The sequence below is a fragment of the Narcine bancroftii genome, chromosome 4 (assembly GCF_036971445.1).
Source record: "Narcine bancroftii isolate sNarBan1 chromosome 4, sNarBan1.hap1, whole genome shotgun sequence".
In the NCBI taxonomy this organism is placed as follows: Eukaryota; Metazoa; Chordata; class Chondrichthyes; order Torpediniformes; family Narcinidae; genus Narcine; species Narcine bancroftii.
Genome location: NC_091472.1, coordinates 124,171,563 through 124,187,192, shown reverse-complemented (window position 1 = coordinate 124,187,192; position 15,630 = coordinate 124,171,563). Strand labels below are relative to the sequence as shown.

Sequence of the window (15,630 nt, the reverse complement as noted above, 5' to 3'; positions counted from 1 at the left end):
TATCCTCCACCACACTGGATCCTGCTTTACAAGATTATGTAGGGAGTCTGCAGGAATTCACAGGCACAGCTCTTGCAAGATCTCTGAGTAGCAAAGCAGAGAAAACACATCACAGTCTGAAGTCACAGGAAACGCGAGAGGTAAGTTTATGGGACTAATGTGTAGGTGAACAAGAAGCTGTTCATGTTGAAAATTAGAGGAAGTAGAAAGTGCTGAGGCTGTTTTCCCTCCAGAATTAAGCAAAAGAGGTCTTTGATAAAAAAGATTACCTCCCTCAAATAATTAACCTCGCTTTTCTCTTTGCAGGGACTGACTGTGTCATTTTCTTTTAGAACGGGTCTGTTACTGCACCTTAATGTGGTTAATGTGGTTCCTTTTTCACTCGATGCAGCTTTTGTGTAAAAGGTTTTATTGTGAACTTGCTCCCTAAAATTGGAGATTGCATCTGCTGCCGTTCTGCGAGCACCTCCGGCAGCCACACCTTTTGATCTTTAGGTAGAGAAATCAAACCCAGTGTTTGAGAGATTTGAACAATTGACAGAATTTTAGAAAGGGTGTGCAGGAGTAAAAAATCAGATGTTTGGAGTTGTGTAGTATGTTTCTATGGATTGGCACATCATCGTGGACTGAAGGGCCAGAATTATGCTGTCATGTTCTATGTTCTAGCTATTTTGAAGAGGTTTGCAGAGATGGGAATGGTGCTTTGGCAGGTTTCAAACAATCTGCCTTGCTCTGGTAACATGCTGGTAGTCTCTGTGGAAAGACTTTTGTATGTCCAATCAGACAGGTCAGGCAAGAACAAAAAAAGACATTCATTTGAAGAAAGAATAGAACATTTAAATAAATGTGATTTTAAACAGAACTGCATTTAAATAGTCTGGCTGTGGTGATTCATTGCAGAGGTATTGTGTTGGCCATTCAATTCTGTATTTGGTGTGCTGGAAACTATCATTGAACAATTTTCTCCATTCACTTAGGAATGTGAGCTTTGCAGGCCAAGTGGGCATTTAATGTCCATCCCTAATTGCCTTTGAGATGGTGGTGATTCTTAACCACTGCAGTCCTTGGGCTATGAGTATATGCACAGTGCGGTTAGAGAGGGAGCTCTGGGATTTTGACCCCATGAAGGTGAAGGAATGGTGGGTGATATGTTTCCAAGTCAAGACAGTGTATGAGAGCAATTTCCAGATGATGGTGTTCCCCATGCTTTTGCTGCCCTGTCCTTAACAGGTGGAGGCCGTGTGTTTGGAAAAAGCTGTCCATGGAGGAGACTTACTGGTACAGTAGAATACAAGCCTCCTTAATCAAGAAAGGATGTTTTTGCATTGGGAACCATCCAGAAAAGGTTTACTGGTCTGATAGCTGGAATAGATAGATATCCTGATATCGTTGGAAAAGCTAGGCTTGTTTCAGCTGAAGTGGGGGAGTGAGACGAATGATTTTTGTCAAATTCAGAGCGGACTGGACAAGCTAACATGGAGAGGAGTTTCCTCTGTGGGAAGATCTGGAACTAGGGGGGTCAATCTTTATACATGAGCAATTGCCTATTTTAAACAGGGAAGAGGCAAGTTATTTTCACTCTTTGGTTCGTGAATCTTCGGAATTCTCTTCCATGTAAGACAGCAAAAGTACGTCCTTCAAGGCAAAGGGGGTACTCCTATCTCTTGGCAAGGTCTTAAACAGTGGGGAGGGGTTCAAGCCCACATTGCATAGTAGTCATGGTCATAGCAGCCATGGGAGTGGTGCTGGACGTTGGAAGAATAAGAGTAGTTGCTGAGGGGGGTGGATAGGTGGAGTGGGGTGAGATGACAGGGGAAATGTATGATGATAACACAAGTGGCTTCCGAGCCAGGACAGTGACCGACAGCCCTGTTTGTGCTGGATTCCTATTCTCCTGCTGAGGACTGAGCGACTCCTAGGATGACAGGGAGCTGCTGGGGATGAAACTGATTTGTCTGATTTGACCCTTGTCACGATTAGTCTAATTACAGTACTTTGCTTTCTCTTTATATCCTAAGTGGTGCAGGAGAGTGGTAAGTACTTTCCAATGCCTTGATCGCATGGAAACCAAAGCTTTTCACTAAGTATGACAATAAACTAAACTCTGATAGATTTCTAACAAGTTAGGAGGTGAAAGATTACAGTGAATATTTGTGATTGATGTTACAATCAAATAAGCCATGATCTCTCTACATTGACAGACAGGCTTCCACCTGATCCTGACGAATCTGTCTGTAGCTTTTTACAATTTTTGGAAAACACACAGCAAAGCAGCATTTCAAATAGTCTACATTTGTTGTAGCTCTGAATAGTGTAGCTCTGAATAGTGTGACAGATTATAGATATATTTTTGGGAGATAAATTGGGGCAGTTTTTTTTAGTGTAGGTCACATACAAACACTTCAAAATAGATCTCATTTAAAATACTGGAGCTCTGCTCATGTTAGACAGTCTGGCTCCAAGAGCCTTTGCAAAAGCTTTGGAGAGGGCCCAAGAGACTTCACTAATGTATTGTTGTTTACAAAAAGGCAACAGAAGAACTCACTGGAACTGCAGGCTGTCTGGAGTGGAACTTGCTGTTCTAAGAGGATCATGTGGTTTTGCAAGCAGAGAGAGAAAAACAGGCTTTTTCTCTATGAGAGAGAGAGAGGGGGGGTGGAATTCAGTTCTGCAGGTTTACAGTCAGCAGCAGAGCTTGAATTGGAACAGGACAAGCTGGAAAGCTTGTGGAAAAATGCCATTTGGAAGACGAGTTGTGAGTGTTTAGTTCAGCCTTGTCAAAGCCCTTGTGGTTCATGCAAGAGGAGAGGACTGGCTGCCTGATGTTTCACTTGAAATAAGAGAAACAAAAAGGGACTCTGCGGTGACCTGAAAGAAAGAGGTTATCATCTGGAAAACCCTGATGGGGCAAGTTTCTTCAGCAAGATACTGATGTAGCTGATTAGAAGGTATCAGTTTGTGTCCTGGAAGAACACATCTCTCTCTCTGAAAATCAACAAAAACTTTCCAGAGTGGTAACCATATACCTTTCAAGCACCAAAGCCTAGTGAAATTCATAAATGTTCATTTCTGTGCACAGTATAAGAATTGCCTGCAACCAGTAAACTTGAAGGAATTAGAAGTGAGATGGGACTGTGAATCAAAGAACTTTTCTGAACTTACATACATGTGCGTTTAGAATTAGAAGGGGGTTAAATTAGGTTAATTAGAGATAATATAAAGTTTGATCCTGTTTTCATGTTTAATGATAATTAAAAGCAACTTTTGTTTAAGTAACCATTTGTCTTGGTGAATATCTATTGCTGTTGGGTTTTGTATTCCTCTGGGCAATACATTAGCAATCAAGACCATGCAATTGTATTTAAGGGGTATAGATGGAGGGAAGTAGACAAAATAAATGCAAGCAGGTGTTAGGTGAGACAAATGTTAGAGGCCATATGTTAAGGGTGAAAGGTGAAATGTTTAAAGGAAACATTATGTACTATCGGGTAGACCAAACACTCATTTGTAAAGGCAGTAAGCTTCTGAATGCACCATGGCGCCAGATGCTCCGAGGCGCCAATTCCAACCCTTCTCGGGGAAGGATAATCAGCGGAGTGCTGCACTCTACCTCCTGACCTGAAAGTACAGCTGCTGCGTGGCTAGTTCGAGGTGGGCTGATGATGCCAACAGCCTGCGACCCATCTCCCCACTCACTCCTCTCCCTTAAATCAGGGGTAGCCAGAGTTGTTAGCAGGAGCTGGCAGGGCAGTGGGCACTGTTGGAGCAGGCGGGAGCCATCAGGGGGTGGCTGGTGCAGGATGAGACAGCCACACTGGGCCACTTTGGCCACTTTGGCCTTTGGGGCCACTCTCTGTGGCTCAAAATATGGCAGAACAATGGGCATCTTCCCTACCCATAATTCTCCCATGCAGCTGGAACTGTTCTGGGAATCACAGAGCGGTTCCATCTGTGTTTGGGATTATGGGTAGGGAAGATGGCCATTGTTCTGCCGTGTATATATGATGGATGGCGCCCCACCTCTGGATATGAATGGGACACTGGAGCAGCTTTTTTGGGCTGCTGTCTGAAAGGTAAGTTCTTAGTTTTCCATCTGCTCCTGTAGCCAGCCTCAAGGCGGAGGCCTGACATGAATGAGCTGCCGGCTGAATGGCAAAAGCGCATTCAATTTTGACATTCAAGAAAAATTTGGACAGGTACATGATGGTTGCAGAGGGCTATGGTCCAGGTGCAGATCATTGCGATTGGGCAGAATAATAGTTCAGCACAGTCTAGATCAGCTGAAGGGCCTGTTTCTGTGCTGTAGAATGTTAATTGATGAGGTGAGATGAGCTTCAATGGAAGCATAACTAAATGGCCTCTCTGAACTGTGCATGCTCAGAATGTATTTCCTTGGGCTGGAACTGTCCCAGTACTCACCAGCCAGTCTACAAATTCTCTTCCCTTCTGACACACTCCTGCCTTGCATGGGACATTGGATAGATAATTATTTGCATTGTGAAAATTCTGAGGCTATTCTGATTTTTGATTGGATAATCCTTTGTATTTCTTTATAACTCTATAATTTTGCACATCTTGTTCTTGCTCTAACTTGCTATTGCTCTCCAGAATGAATGGAGAGCTAATGAAAATAGCCATTTGAGCTGTTTATACCAATATTACTGCTTAATTAGTTAAGTTAATCCGTCCTTTTACTCCTCAACTGAACATTAAAATGTGTGGAGCTCTGATCAGGACAAATACAGCATTTTCTCTGGTGATTCATTGCAACAGATGCCTTCAAAATTAGATCAACCACTCTGTAGAGCTTGTCATCACAGAATGGGCAGCATGGTTAGTGTAGTGGATAGTGCAACACAGTTACAGCGCCAGAAATCCGGGTTGGAATCTGGTGCTGTCTGAAAGAAATTTCTATGTTCTCTCAATGTCTGTTTGGGTTTATTCTGGGTTGTCCAGTTTCCTTCTACCATTTAAAATGTACGGGGTTGCAGGTTAATTAGGCTATTTTGGGCTGGATGGCTCTGTTACTGTGCTGTATGTCTGAATTAAAAATCCTTTTAAAAAATTACCATCATGCTTGCTTAAAATCACAGCATTCAATAATTCATTGCTTAGAATGCAGTTGATAGATAAATATAATGGACAGGGTATTGATGTAACGATAGCAAAATGTCAGTAGTATTTTTGTTAAGCTCAGTTCCTTACTGTAATGAATCTGGATGCAATTACTCTAGGATTATATGAAAACACCAGATACCTGGATATTGGAATTTTAGCATGTTAACACTGTGTAAATGCTTGCTGACATCTTTAGTAAGTTTCCCATATCCTACAAGATTTGTATTTTGTTCCTGCTATCTCCATGTCTAGTGTCTCATGGACACTAGTCTGGTAGAAAACCACAGATGGCATCTGAAATGTCATAATGCATCTCAGACAATCTAACCTTTCACTCAAGCTTGTAGAAAGACATTTCATCAGCTTGCAAAAAGAAAGTTACTCAGAAAATTGCTTTCCTCACTTGGAGATAACTGTTGCTGGAACAAGAGAGGTCTCCGGAAATTGTAGAAGAAAGAAGTATTTTTAGAAACATGAGTTTAGGTAACTAGAACTAAAATAGGTTGCTCAAAATGCACTGGTTTAATGATGAAGGAAAATATAAATGGGAGGTTTGCATTTCTCAGAACTTGATTATGCCCCAAAACGTGCCCAATTATTCTCAATGGACTTTCCCTCAGTGAATGTAAATCATCTTATGGGCATTGACAATCCACCAAAATCTTTCTCTCTTTCTCTCTCAGACTCCCTCTCCCCCTCCCGCTCTCATTCTCTTTTCCTGTTTCACTCTTTTCTCTCCCTTGCTCATCTTTCTTTCTCTCTCCTTTCTTCCTTTCCTACTCTCTTTCTCCCTCTCTCCTACACAAATCTCTCTCCCTCCCCTTCTCTCAATTGTAAAAGTCATTAGAAAGAGACGCACAATGATCAGACGGGGAGCGGGATATGTCTTACGCTTGGTACAAATTATTGGTGACTTCTGTAGGAATGGAAATTGGGTGCCACATTTGTCAACACTTTGCAACCTCTACAGCACCTTGAAAGAATTTTAAAAAACCTTCCAGGCTACCATGCAGCAGCATTGTTGGACAACGAAGAAATACTAGAAGCACAAAAAAGTAAATGTTGATGTTTCTAGAAGTTGATTAATAAAATTAATTCTGTAGAATTTTTCTTGGAATTATTGTGAGCCCATTGTGAGCCACTGCTGGCTGTCAGGATTCCTGATCTCACCGTTTACATTTGTGTGTTAATATTTGGGACATTGTATTATTTTTAGTCTCATTATTTGAGATTTTACTTAAGGAAAAACAATAGGACCCAATCAAATAGTTTTAAATATATGGAGCACTCCCCCAACAATAAGCTTGCATCACATTCTCTGCCTGAAAATACTGACACATTCCATCACACACTACTTGAGAATCTGTTCCAAAGAGCGAGGATCACAGGCTGCTTGACCAGAGATAATCAAAGTGAACAACCCTGATTCACTTCCAGAGAAGCCCATGAACTCCCTAACATCAGAAGTCAGATCCCCTCCCTGTCTAATCCAGCAGAACTGAAACAGATTTTCCCTCTCTGTCCTGACTTGTAACTCAGCACAGATCAGCAGTCTAATTCTGAGCAGCACTTACCAACAGCATAATTTCATTCTCCTGGAACCTCTCTGAATAGCAACTTTCTCCCTCCCAATGAGCCAAATGCCTGGACTTTTTACACAGAAGGTCTTGGTGTTTAAGAGGTTCCTAGATAGACATATGAATATGAAGAAATAGAAGGAAAATGTTCGGTGCAGACACAGGAGCTGAAAAGCCTGCTCGCGTGCTGTACTATGTTTCACAGTGTTCTGGACTAACAATGATATGTGTGGAATGTATACATTTTCGTGATGTTGCTCGTGGCCTAAAGCCAATCTCATTGCCTCTCTCTTTCTCTTCCAGAAGAAGGAAACCAGAAGCAGATTCCAGGTCAATATGGAAGGAGCCTTGACAGCTCGAGACAGAGTGGGAGTGCAAGACTTTGTGCTACTCGACACTTACACAAGCGAGATGGCCTTTCTGGACAACCTCCGTAAACGCTTCCGGGAGAACCTCATCTATGTAACTGCTACTCCATATTGTCTTTTCCCACCGAAGAACGTAGGCTAGTAGAGCTTGACGTTGCAATTTAAGTGGATTGAATTCTAACTTCATTGAAGCTCATGTTAGCTAGAAGCAGAAAGAAGGGCCCCAGGTGTATAAACAAGCACATGCCCCCATCCACTAGATTCCAGCTGAGGTGTCCCACACAATAAAACATTCCAAAGGGCTTTGTAAGGAGAGAAACTAGATAATATTAACCCTTGATCAAAGAAGGAGACTATTAAAAACTGGTCAGATTTTAAGCTGAGTTTTTAAGATGAGAGATGGAGAGGGATGGAGGATAGGGTAATGATGAGTTTATTGTCATATACATTAAAAATGTACAAATACCCCAAAATTCTTACTTGCTGCAGCCAAACAGGTACTTTATTTAAAAATAACTATTAAAGTACCTAGTAAATTAAGTTAAATGCTAAACAGATAATAAACATTCAGTTACCAAGAAAAAAAAATGGCGTTCTAATAGTGCACATTACCTTGTTTGTGATGTGGGAATAGTTTCTGACTCGTGTAGTAAGGAGAGGTTCAAGAGTCTGCTAGCTGTTGGAAGGAAGCTGTTATTGAGCCTCGAGGTCCTGGTCTTCAGGATTCTGAACCTTCTTCTCAAAGGTAGCAGGTCACTCCTCACATAAATGTCTTCAGTTGATGGGACAGTATATACAGAGGGTAGGACCAGGGAGGGTACACACCCAGATACCTGGGGTGGCGGGGAAGGAGGAGGGATGAAGAATAGGGGGGGCCCTCATCTATTCCAGAAACAGGAAATACATTGACAAATAAAATGGACTTTACTTATTCCTATGTAGTGTGAGGACTGTGAATGAGGCAGGATGCTTTATTCTTAACTGCTACTTTTAATTTCCTTTTAGCTGTAATTGGAAATTATGTTAGCTGGAAATAACATTTTCCAATTTAGTTCATTATGGGTTAATTTGGATAATTTATTTAAGGGAGCTAGCTTGGCCAGAGGAACTGGGAGCGTAAGTGCCTCCTCCTCACCTGAGGGGGTGCTAAATCTGAATGTCCCACATTGCTTACTGCAGAATGACTGCCCATTGTTAAACCTCTAACACCTGCTCACAATGATTAAAAGTGTGGGGTGTTTGGCAGATTTTTTTTAAAACTTGACCAGTTTGAGAAAACTAATTCTCCTTGTTTCATCGCTGCTTCAGTTAGGTTTGGCCACAGCCCACAGTAATTTAGTTGAAGATTGGGATTAAACGTGCAGCTGCTGTCCGGATCAATGCTCAGCCCCAGGCATCTGAGAAGCAGCTGGGATTATCCCTTTGATGCTTGAGCTGCAGGGCCTGAGAGCCCTTGAGCCTTTGGCCATGGCTGCGTAGCCAACCCCAGAGGCAGGTCAGGCTGCCTGTCATTTCTCAGGCAGATGGAGCCCCAATCAAAATCTTGCAGCGGTTACAACAGGAGTCTGAGAGGTGATATGTTTAGGGGGACCATGCAGAGAATGTGGAACTGCCAGTTGAAGTGGTGAATGCAGGGTCCCTTTTGACATATAATAAAAAATTTGAACAGGTGGGAGGAGTATGGAGAGCTATGGTCCAGGTGCACATCAATGGGACTCGGCAAAGTTATAGTTCAGCATGGACTAATATGGGCCAAAGAGACTGTTTCTGTGCTGTAGTTTCTATGGTGTGTGTGTTGGCCTAAATCACAAGATCTAAGAAAGCATCCAAGAGCAGTGGCTCATGGGAACAGGACAATGCCATGGCTAGAGTTCCTCAGCAAAATCCAAGCCCCTTATCGTCTATTAATACTCATTGATATTGCTAAATGGTATTTACATGGCAGATTAAATAAAGTGAAGTATTTGCAGCTGTGTAACCATTTAATCTGATTCAAAACTTTGAAAAGAACCAATGAAATATTTGTTGCCCTTCCTTTTCATGGAACCTCTTTTATTTCTCAGACTTATATCGGCACTCTTCTAGTATCTGTGAATCCATATAAGGAGTTGGATATATACACTACCAAAAAGAAGGAGCTGTACCAAGGAGTGAATTTCTTTGAACTCCCACCTCACATGTGAGTTGTAGAATTATACAGTAAATTGTTCTAATTTTTCTCTTCATCCTTCCAAATTCAGTTTTTATAGGTGAGTGAGACATTTCCTCCCTCATTTCCCCCTTGAATGTTCTGTAACTATTTACAGTATTATTTGAACATTGACTGAGGTATGTTGGGAACTTAGGGGTCGGTGGTAGTAATGGAGAGAAACAAAGCCAAAAGTAATTGGCAGGAGATGAAGAGGTTTTACTTAAACTCTGAGTTGTAATCCAAAATGTTGAATGAACTAATCCAATCATAACCTTCAATTTGAATGAACATTTGCAAAAGAATTAACTCACAGGGTTAAAGGAAGGAGTAGTGGACTGATATAGTCATAAAGCCACACAGAACAGAACAGACCATTTGGCCTGTGTCAGCCATATCAGCCAAGTTGCCACTCTGGCTAGTAACATTTGCCTGCATTTAGCCCATATCCTTCTCAGACTTTCCATCCAAATATCTATCCCAATGTCTTATAAACATTCTGATTGTAGAGTTTCATCTAGCAGCTCGTTCCAGATGTGAACCACACTCTGAGTGAGAAATTTGTCCTTCAGAACTTTCTTAAGTTTCTTCCCTCTCACCTAAACCAACATCCTCTAGTTTGACAATCTTCTACTCTGGGGAATAAATTGTGATCACTCAATTTATCTGTGACCCCCTCATGATTTTATGTAACTCTCAGTCACCCTTCAGTCTCTGGTTCCAATTAATAAAAACCCAGCCTATCCTCCCTCTCCCTTTAACTCAAGCAACCTGTTCTGGTAAGAATCTGGTGAATCTTTTCTGCACCCTTTCCAATTTAATGGCATCCTTCCTATATTGAGAAACCAGAACTTCTCCAAATGTTTTGACTATTTTAAGATGAAATAGTTTGCATTTCCACACTGACGTCTCTGTCCTTGGCCTCATCCCTTGTCAGTGTGAAGCTAAATGTAAACTCTAGGAACAACACACCATATTCCTCCAGGTCAGTCTTAAACCCAAAGACAGTAATATTGATTTTTCTGATTTTAGGTCATCCCCTCACCCCAACTTGGTTCTATCTCTTATTTACCTACCACTCTTCTTACATTTCTCTCTTTAAACCCCCATCCCCTCCCCATCCCTGTGAACAGTCCCACTTCCTGTTTCTCCACTTCTTGACCAATATCCAATCAGCTTGCCCCTCCCCAGCTCCTTTCCCCCTTCATGTATGGAATGGAATTTCACTCCTTTTTTTTTAACTTTAGTCTTGGTAAAGGGCCCAACTTGAAACATTGACTGACTATTTCTATCCATGGATGCTGCCTTGACACGCTGGGTTCCTCTAGCAGCTCATTGTTTGCTCAAGATTCCAGCATCAACAGTCTTTGTGTTTCTCTCTGGTTAACTTTTTGTCTGATTTCCACACCAGGCTGTCACCAAAATCTTTGGGGATTTCTCCTTCTTTGGGAAAAACACAACATCGTCTGTTACCCAGGCTGAGACTCTAATGGAGAGGGGGGACCTGTTTCTTCTGCTGCTCTGTGCAGAAGCATATCAGGGTTTCAATGTGCTTCATCTCTGTCCTGCTCCATATCAAGCACAGAGGAGCAGAAGACCACCATTTGGCCCCAGATTTAACTACTACTTGGTTGACCAATGATTTGACTCTATCTGCCCACCATGGTCCCATATCTCTTAATATCCATGGTTATCAAAATATAATCACAGCATCACGACCTCTGGTTGAAATCCACCAGCTTTTCCCACTCAACAATGTCATCTGCCCAATTAGAGAACCCTCCAAAGATGTCCCTTAATTTTCCAAGAAAAATGAGGACTGTTTCTGGAAATGACTTCACCAGGGTTACCACTGAGCCCAACAGAGTCAAGTATATAATAGGGAATGGGAAGGGATGATTCTATCTACTGAGGCAAATGCAGTTAGTTTCACTGAGTTGCCAAAAGATCATTGGATTCTAGGCTGTAATACAACTATCATCTTTCCCTGATTCCCTTGAAGCAGTAATGGGTCTTTTACAGCTACAGTCTGTGCAGTAGAAGGGCCTGCTCAGTGCCCAGTAGAAGGGCCTGCTCAGTGCCCAGTAGAAGGGCCTGCTCAGTGCCCAGTAGAAGGGCCTGCTCAGTGCCCAGTAGAAGGGCCTGCTCAGTGCCCAGTAGAAGGGCCTGCTCAGTGCCCAGTAGAAGGGCCTGCTCAGTGCCCAGTAGAAGGGCCTGCTCAGTGCCCAGTAGAAGGGCCTGCTCAGTGCCCAGTAGAAGGGCCTGCTCAGTGCCCAGTAGAAGGGCCTGCTCAGTGCCCAGTAGAAGGGCCTGCTCAGTGCCCAGTAGAAGGGCCTGCTCAGTGCCCAGTAGAAGGGCCTGCTCAGTGCCCAGTAGAAGGGCCTGCTCAGTGCCCAGTAGAAGGGCCTGCTCAGTGCCCAGTAGAAGGGCCTGCTCAGTGCCCAGTAGAAGGGCCTGCTCAGTGCCCAGTAGAAGGGCCTGCTCAGTGCCCAGTAGAAGGGCCTGCTCAGTGCCCAGTAGAAGGGCCTGCTCAGTGCCCAGTAGAAGGGCCTGCTCAGTGCCCAGTAGAAGGGCCTGCTCAGTGCCCAGTAGAAGGGCCTGCTCAGTGCCCAGTAGAAGGGCCTGCTCAGTGCCCAGTAGAAGGGCCTGCTCAGTGCCCAGTAGAAGGGCCTGCTCAGTGCCCAGTAGAAGGGCCTGCTCAGTGCCCAGTAGAAGGGCCTGCTCAGTGCCCAGTAGAAGGGCCTGCTCAGTGCCCAGTAGAAGGGCCTGCTCAGTGCCCAGTAGAAGGGCCTGCTCAGTGCCCAGTAGAAGGGCCTGCTCAGTGCCCAGTAGAAGGGCCTGCTCAGTGCCCAGTAGAAGGGCCTGCTCAGTGCCCAGTAGAAGGGCCTGCTCAGTGCCCAGTAGAAGGGCCTGCTCAGTGCCCAGTAGAAGGGCCTGCTCAGTGCCCAGTAGAAGGGCCTGCTCAGTGCCCAGTAGAAGGGCCTGCTCAGTGCCCAGTAGAAGGGCCTGCTCAGTGCCCAGTAGAAGGGCCTGCTCAGTGCCCAGTAGAAGGGCCTGCTCAGTGCCCAGAGACATTGAGTGTCTTCCATATTTTCACCCCAATGATAATGGTGTTATTTATTCCAGTCAGGACAATGTGGGACTTTGGAGAGAGCCTAGTAAAGTAGAGTTGCCTTTGCTCTCTTCCAACTCTACCTTTTTATTTTGGCTATAAACCCCTGAGGACTCTGCTCAAAGTTTATGGGCCTCTTTCCCAGTGAAGCAGTCAAATTTTAGTTTCTTACATACTTCTCTCTGACCGACTACATAAAAAATTATATTACATGAGGTGAATAGAACACAAGTGTTGTGGACCCCTGTTGAGAATGGCTGAACTGATCTCTCTCTCTCTCTCTCTCTCTCTCTGTAACTCTGTGCTGTTTTCACTGCTATACTATATATGGGTTGACTAGTTGGATTGCTCACAAAACAAACTTTCTCACTGTATCTCAGTTCATGTGACCTTAGACTTGAACTTGGTGATGGCATTCCCATCCTATCTTCTGGATAGAAGATTTGGGTGAAAAGAATAGCTTGTTGTGAAATTTTTATGTATTTCCCCCCCCCCCCCCCCCCCAAACCCTTCAGCTACGCAGTTGCTGATAATGTATATCGAGTGATGTGTACAGAGTACAACAACCATTTCATCCTGATCTCTGGAGAGAGTGGAGCAGGGAAGACTGAGGCCTCAAAGAAAATATTGGAGTTCTATGCCAAGACCTGCCAGATCACAGAACAGCTGCAGGTGGTGCAAGATCGTCTCCTACTGTCTAACCCCGTCATGGAGGTGAGCCCAGAATCGCGGTTACAAGGGAATGAAACTGGTGCCTCTGTCCACAATACTGTGGGTTGTTGAGGCACTCCCTGGAAGTGCATTATTATAGGGAAGATTCCTGGAAAGCAGTGATCTTTCTGATGAGAGGTTGCACTTTGATCTTTCGGGAGTCTTCAGTAGTGTTGTGTCCTTCAACATCTCATCAGGAATTTGCAGCTACCGACTCCTAACCCCAGCTTTGTTTCTGACTGTGCACAGTTACAATGTACCTGAGCCCCTGTGAAGAACACCAACTGCCTTTGAGGGCTGTGCTCACTGTCCTATATTCTGTGCCAACAAACTCTCAGTGACAGGCCTGTTATTTGTGGACTCTCTTCATGTAATTAGTGCACCATATATTCCCCACTATAACCAGGAGCTGATCCAAGACTGCTTTCCAAATCCCATTCACCCATCAACTTTGTGCTCAATGCCTCATTTGCCTCCCAGTTCAACAATGCCCCCATTTTAAAACTCACATCTTATTCTCCAAAGCTTCATGACTCCTTATCAATGTAACCTGTTCCAGATCCACAAACTGCTGAGATTTCTGTGCTCCTCCATTACCAACCTCTTGCATCCTCAAACATAATCATTGTTCCACTGATAGTTGTACTGTGAGCTGAGAAACCACTCATCTCTGGCTCTCCTGCCCTGAACCTTTCCAGTTCTTCTCCCCATGTAATACACTTCTTAAAACATTCCCTTGGCCAAGCTTGAACTATCTAGCCCAATATCTCCTTTTGTGGTTCACCATCACTTTCTGGAGATTACACCCACACAACATGCTTTGGAATGTTTTTTGCTATATTAAAGGTCCTATATAAATGTAAGCTGCTTTGGTTATTGATCTCAAAAGCTCAGGAAAGCCCAGTGGACTCAATGCCTCCACTGCCATGAATTACAAAAGGTAAAACTCTGGAGGAACATAGTCTCAAAAAAAGACAAACAATCCATATTCCTTGGCTTTACTCCCAATCAATATTTGTTTAATAACATTTTCCTATAATGTATTAACTCTCCACATCTTACTTCAGGCTTTTGGAAATGCCAAGACCCTCAAGAATGATAATTCCAGCCGGTTTGGGAAATATATGGACATTCAATTCAGCTACATGGTACGACCCTGATAATTTTCAAGTTTCTGTCTCACACAGAAATGGCCTAAGGCCATGGTGTTAAATTATCACTGATGCCAGGAATTCAGGCCAAGATGGTCACTCCATTACAGAAAGGATGTGGAGACCTTGGAAAGGGTACAGAACAGGTTTGCCAGGATGCTGCCTGTCTTAGAGTGTATGAGTTATAGGGGAGAGCTTGGGCTATTTTCTCTGGAGTATAGAAGGATCAGGGGCAACCAGAATGAAGTTTCTAAAATCATGATAGGTGTTGGTAGAGTGGATAGTTGGTACATTTTCCTCAGGTTAAAAGCCTTACACACTATTGAACATGTACTTAAGAATAGTGGGAGGAAGTTTAAGGGAAATGTGCAGAGCAGAGTGTTTACACAGAGTGGTGGGTGCCTGGAATGGGCTGCTAGGAGTAGTGATGGAAGCAGATATAATAATAGTGTTCAAGAGGCTTCAAGATAGACACAAGGATATGAAAGAGGTTGAGGGAGATCTATTAGTGCAAGCATCAGAGTTTTAGTTTTTGGTGGACATCATAGACACATGGGTTAAAGGGCCTGTTCTTGTGCTGTATGTTTTATGTTCTTTGTTCTGTTTTACTGTGTGTGTGTGTGTGTGTGTGTGTGTGTGTGTGTGTGTGTGTGGGGGGGTGTATGTGTAAATTAAAAAGCAAACCTCATTTAATGTCAAACTTGTACTTGGGTCTCCCAAAAGGAAAGCCAAAGAGTGCCACTGGTTGGGGGAGGGGGGGTATGGGGGGAAGGGAAGGGAAGCATGCATGAGTGGAATTAAGTGAAACTTGATGAGTTCTGCTTCCAAAGTGAGAATGTATTTATAAAGGTGTATTGTATAAAGTTAGACCTAACACATTTTTAACAGAATAATGAACAATTAGCTCCCCACTGGGATCTATTTATATGATCCCCAGGTATAGTGCATATTAATTTCTAAGTGAACCATGACTATAGTGTTTCTCTGGCGATGGATTAGATATGGAGTAAAGCTCCATTCTGTCAACATTCAACATTTCCAGAGTATGAGTGGGTTAGAACATTACAGCACAGTACAGGCCCTTCTGCCCACAATGTTGTGTGGACCCTTGTAAAACTACTCCATAACAATCAAATTTTTCCCCCAACTCACACCCATAGCCCTCTCTTTTTCTTACATTTGTGTTGGATTAAGTTTGGAGATAAGTTCCATCCATGTTACTTCATTAATGCACAATCAAGGTCAGCTATGTTACCATATAGCCCCTCCATGTGAATCAAAGATGGGGCTGGTCAAAACCAATCAGTTTAACCAGATGAGCTTTGGAGATAATGAAATGATAGCATTTGTACTTTCTGCTGAAACTAATGTGGGGGTACATTTAATGATAGGGGAACAGTGTCGG

The 15,630-nt window shown here is 43.3% G+C and overlaps 1 protein-coding gene across 1 annotated transcript in view; it reads left to right on the top strand.

Moving 5' to 3' along the window:
- Positions 1 to 7,019: 7,019 nt before the first annotated feature.
- The window catches only part of myo1ha (myosin IHa), an 86,444-nt gene continuing 77,833 nt past the window's right edge, over positions 7,020 to 15,630 (top strand). Inside the window, exons 1-4 of the mRNA XM_069932707.1 lie at positions 7,020 to 7,157; positions 9,127 to 9,242; positions 12,879 to 13,077; positions 14,142 to 14,222. Coding sequence (XP_069788808.1) covers positions 7,032 to 7,157; positions 9,127 to 9,242; positions 12,879 to 13,077; positions 14,142 to 14,222 — 522 coding nt within the window. The 5' untranslated portion in view covers positions 7,020 to 7,031. The remainder of the gene's footprint in view (positions 7,158 to 9,126; positions 9,243 to 12,878; positions 13,078 to 14,141; positions 14,223 to 15,630) is intronic.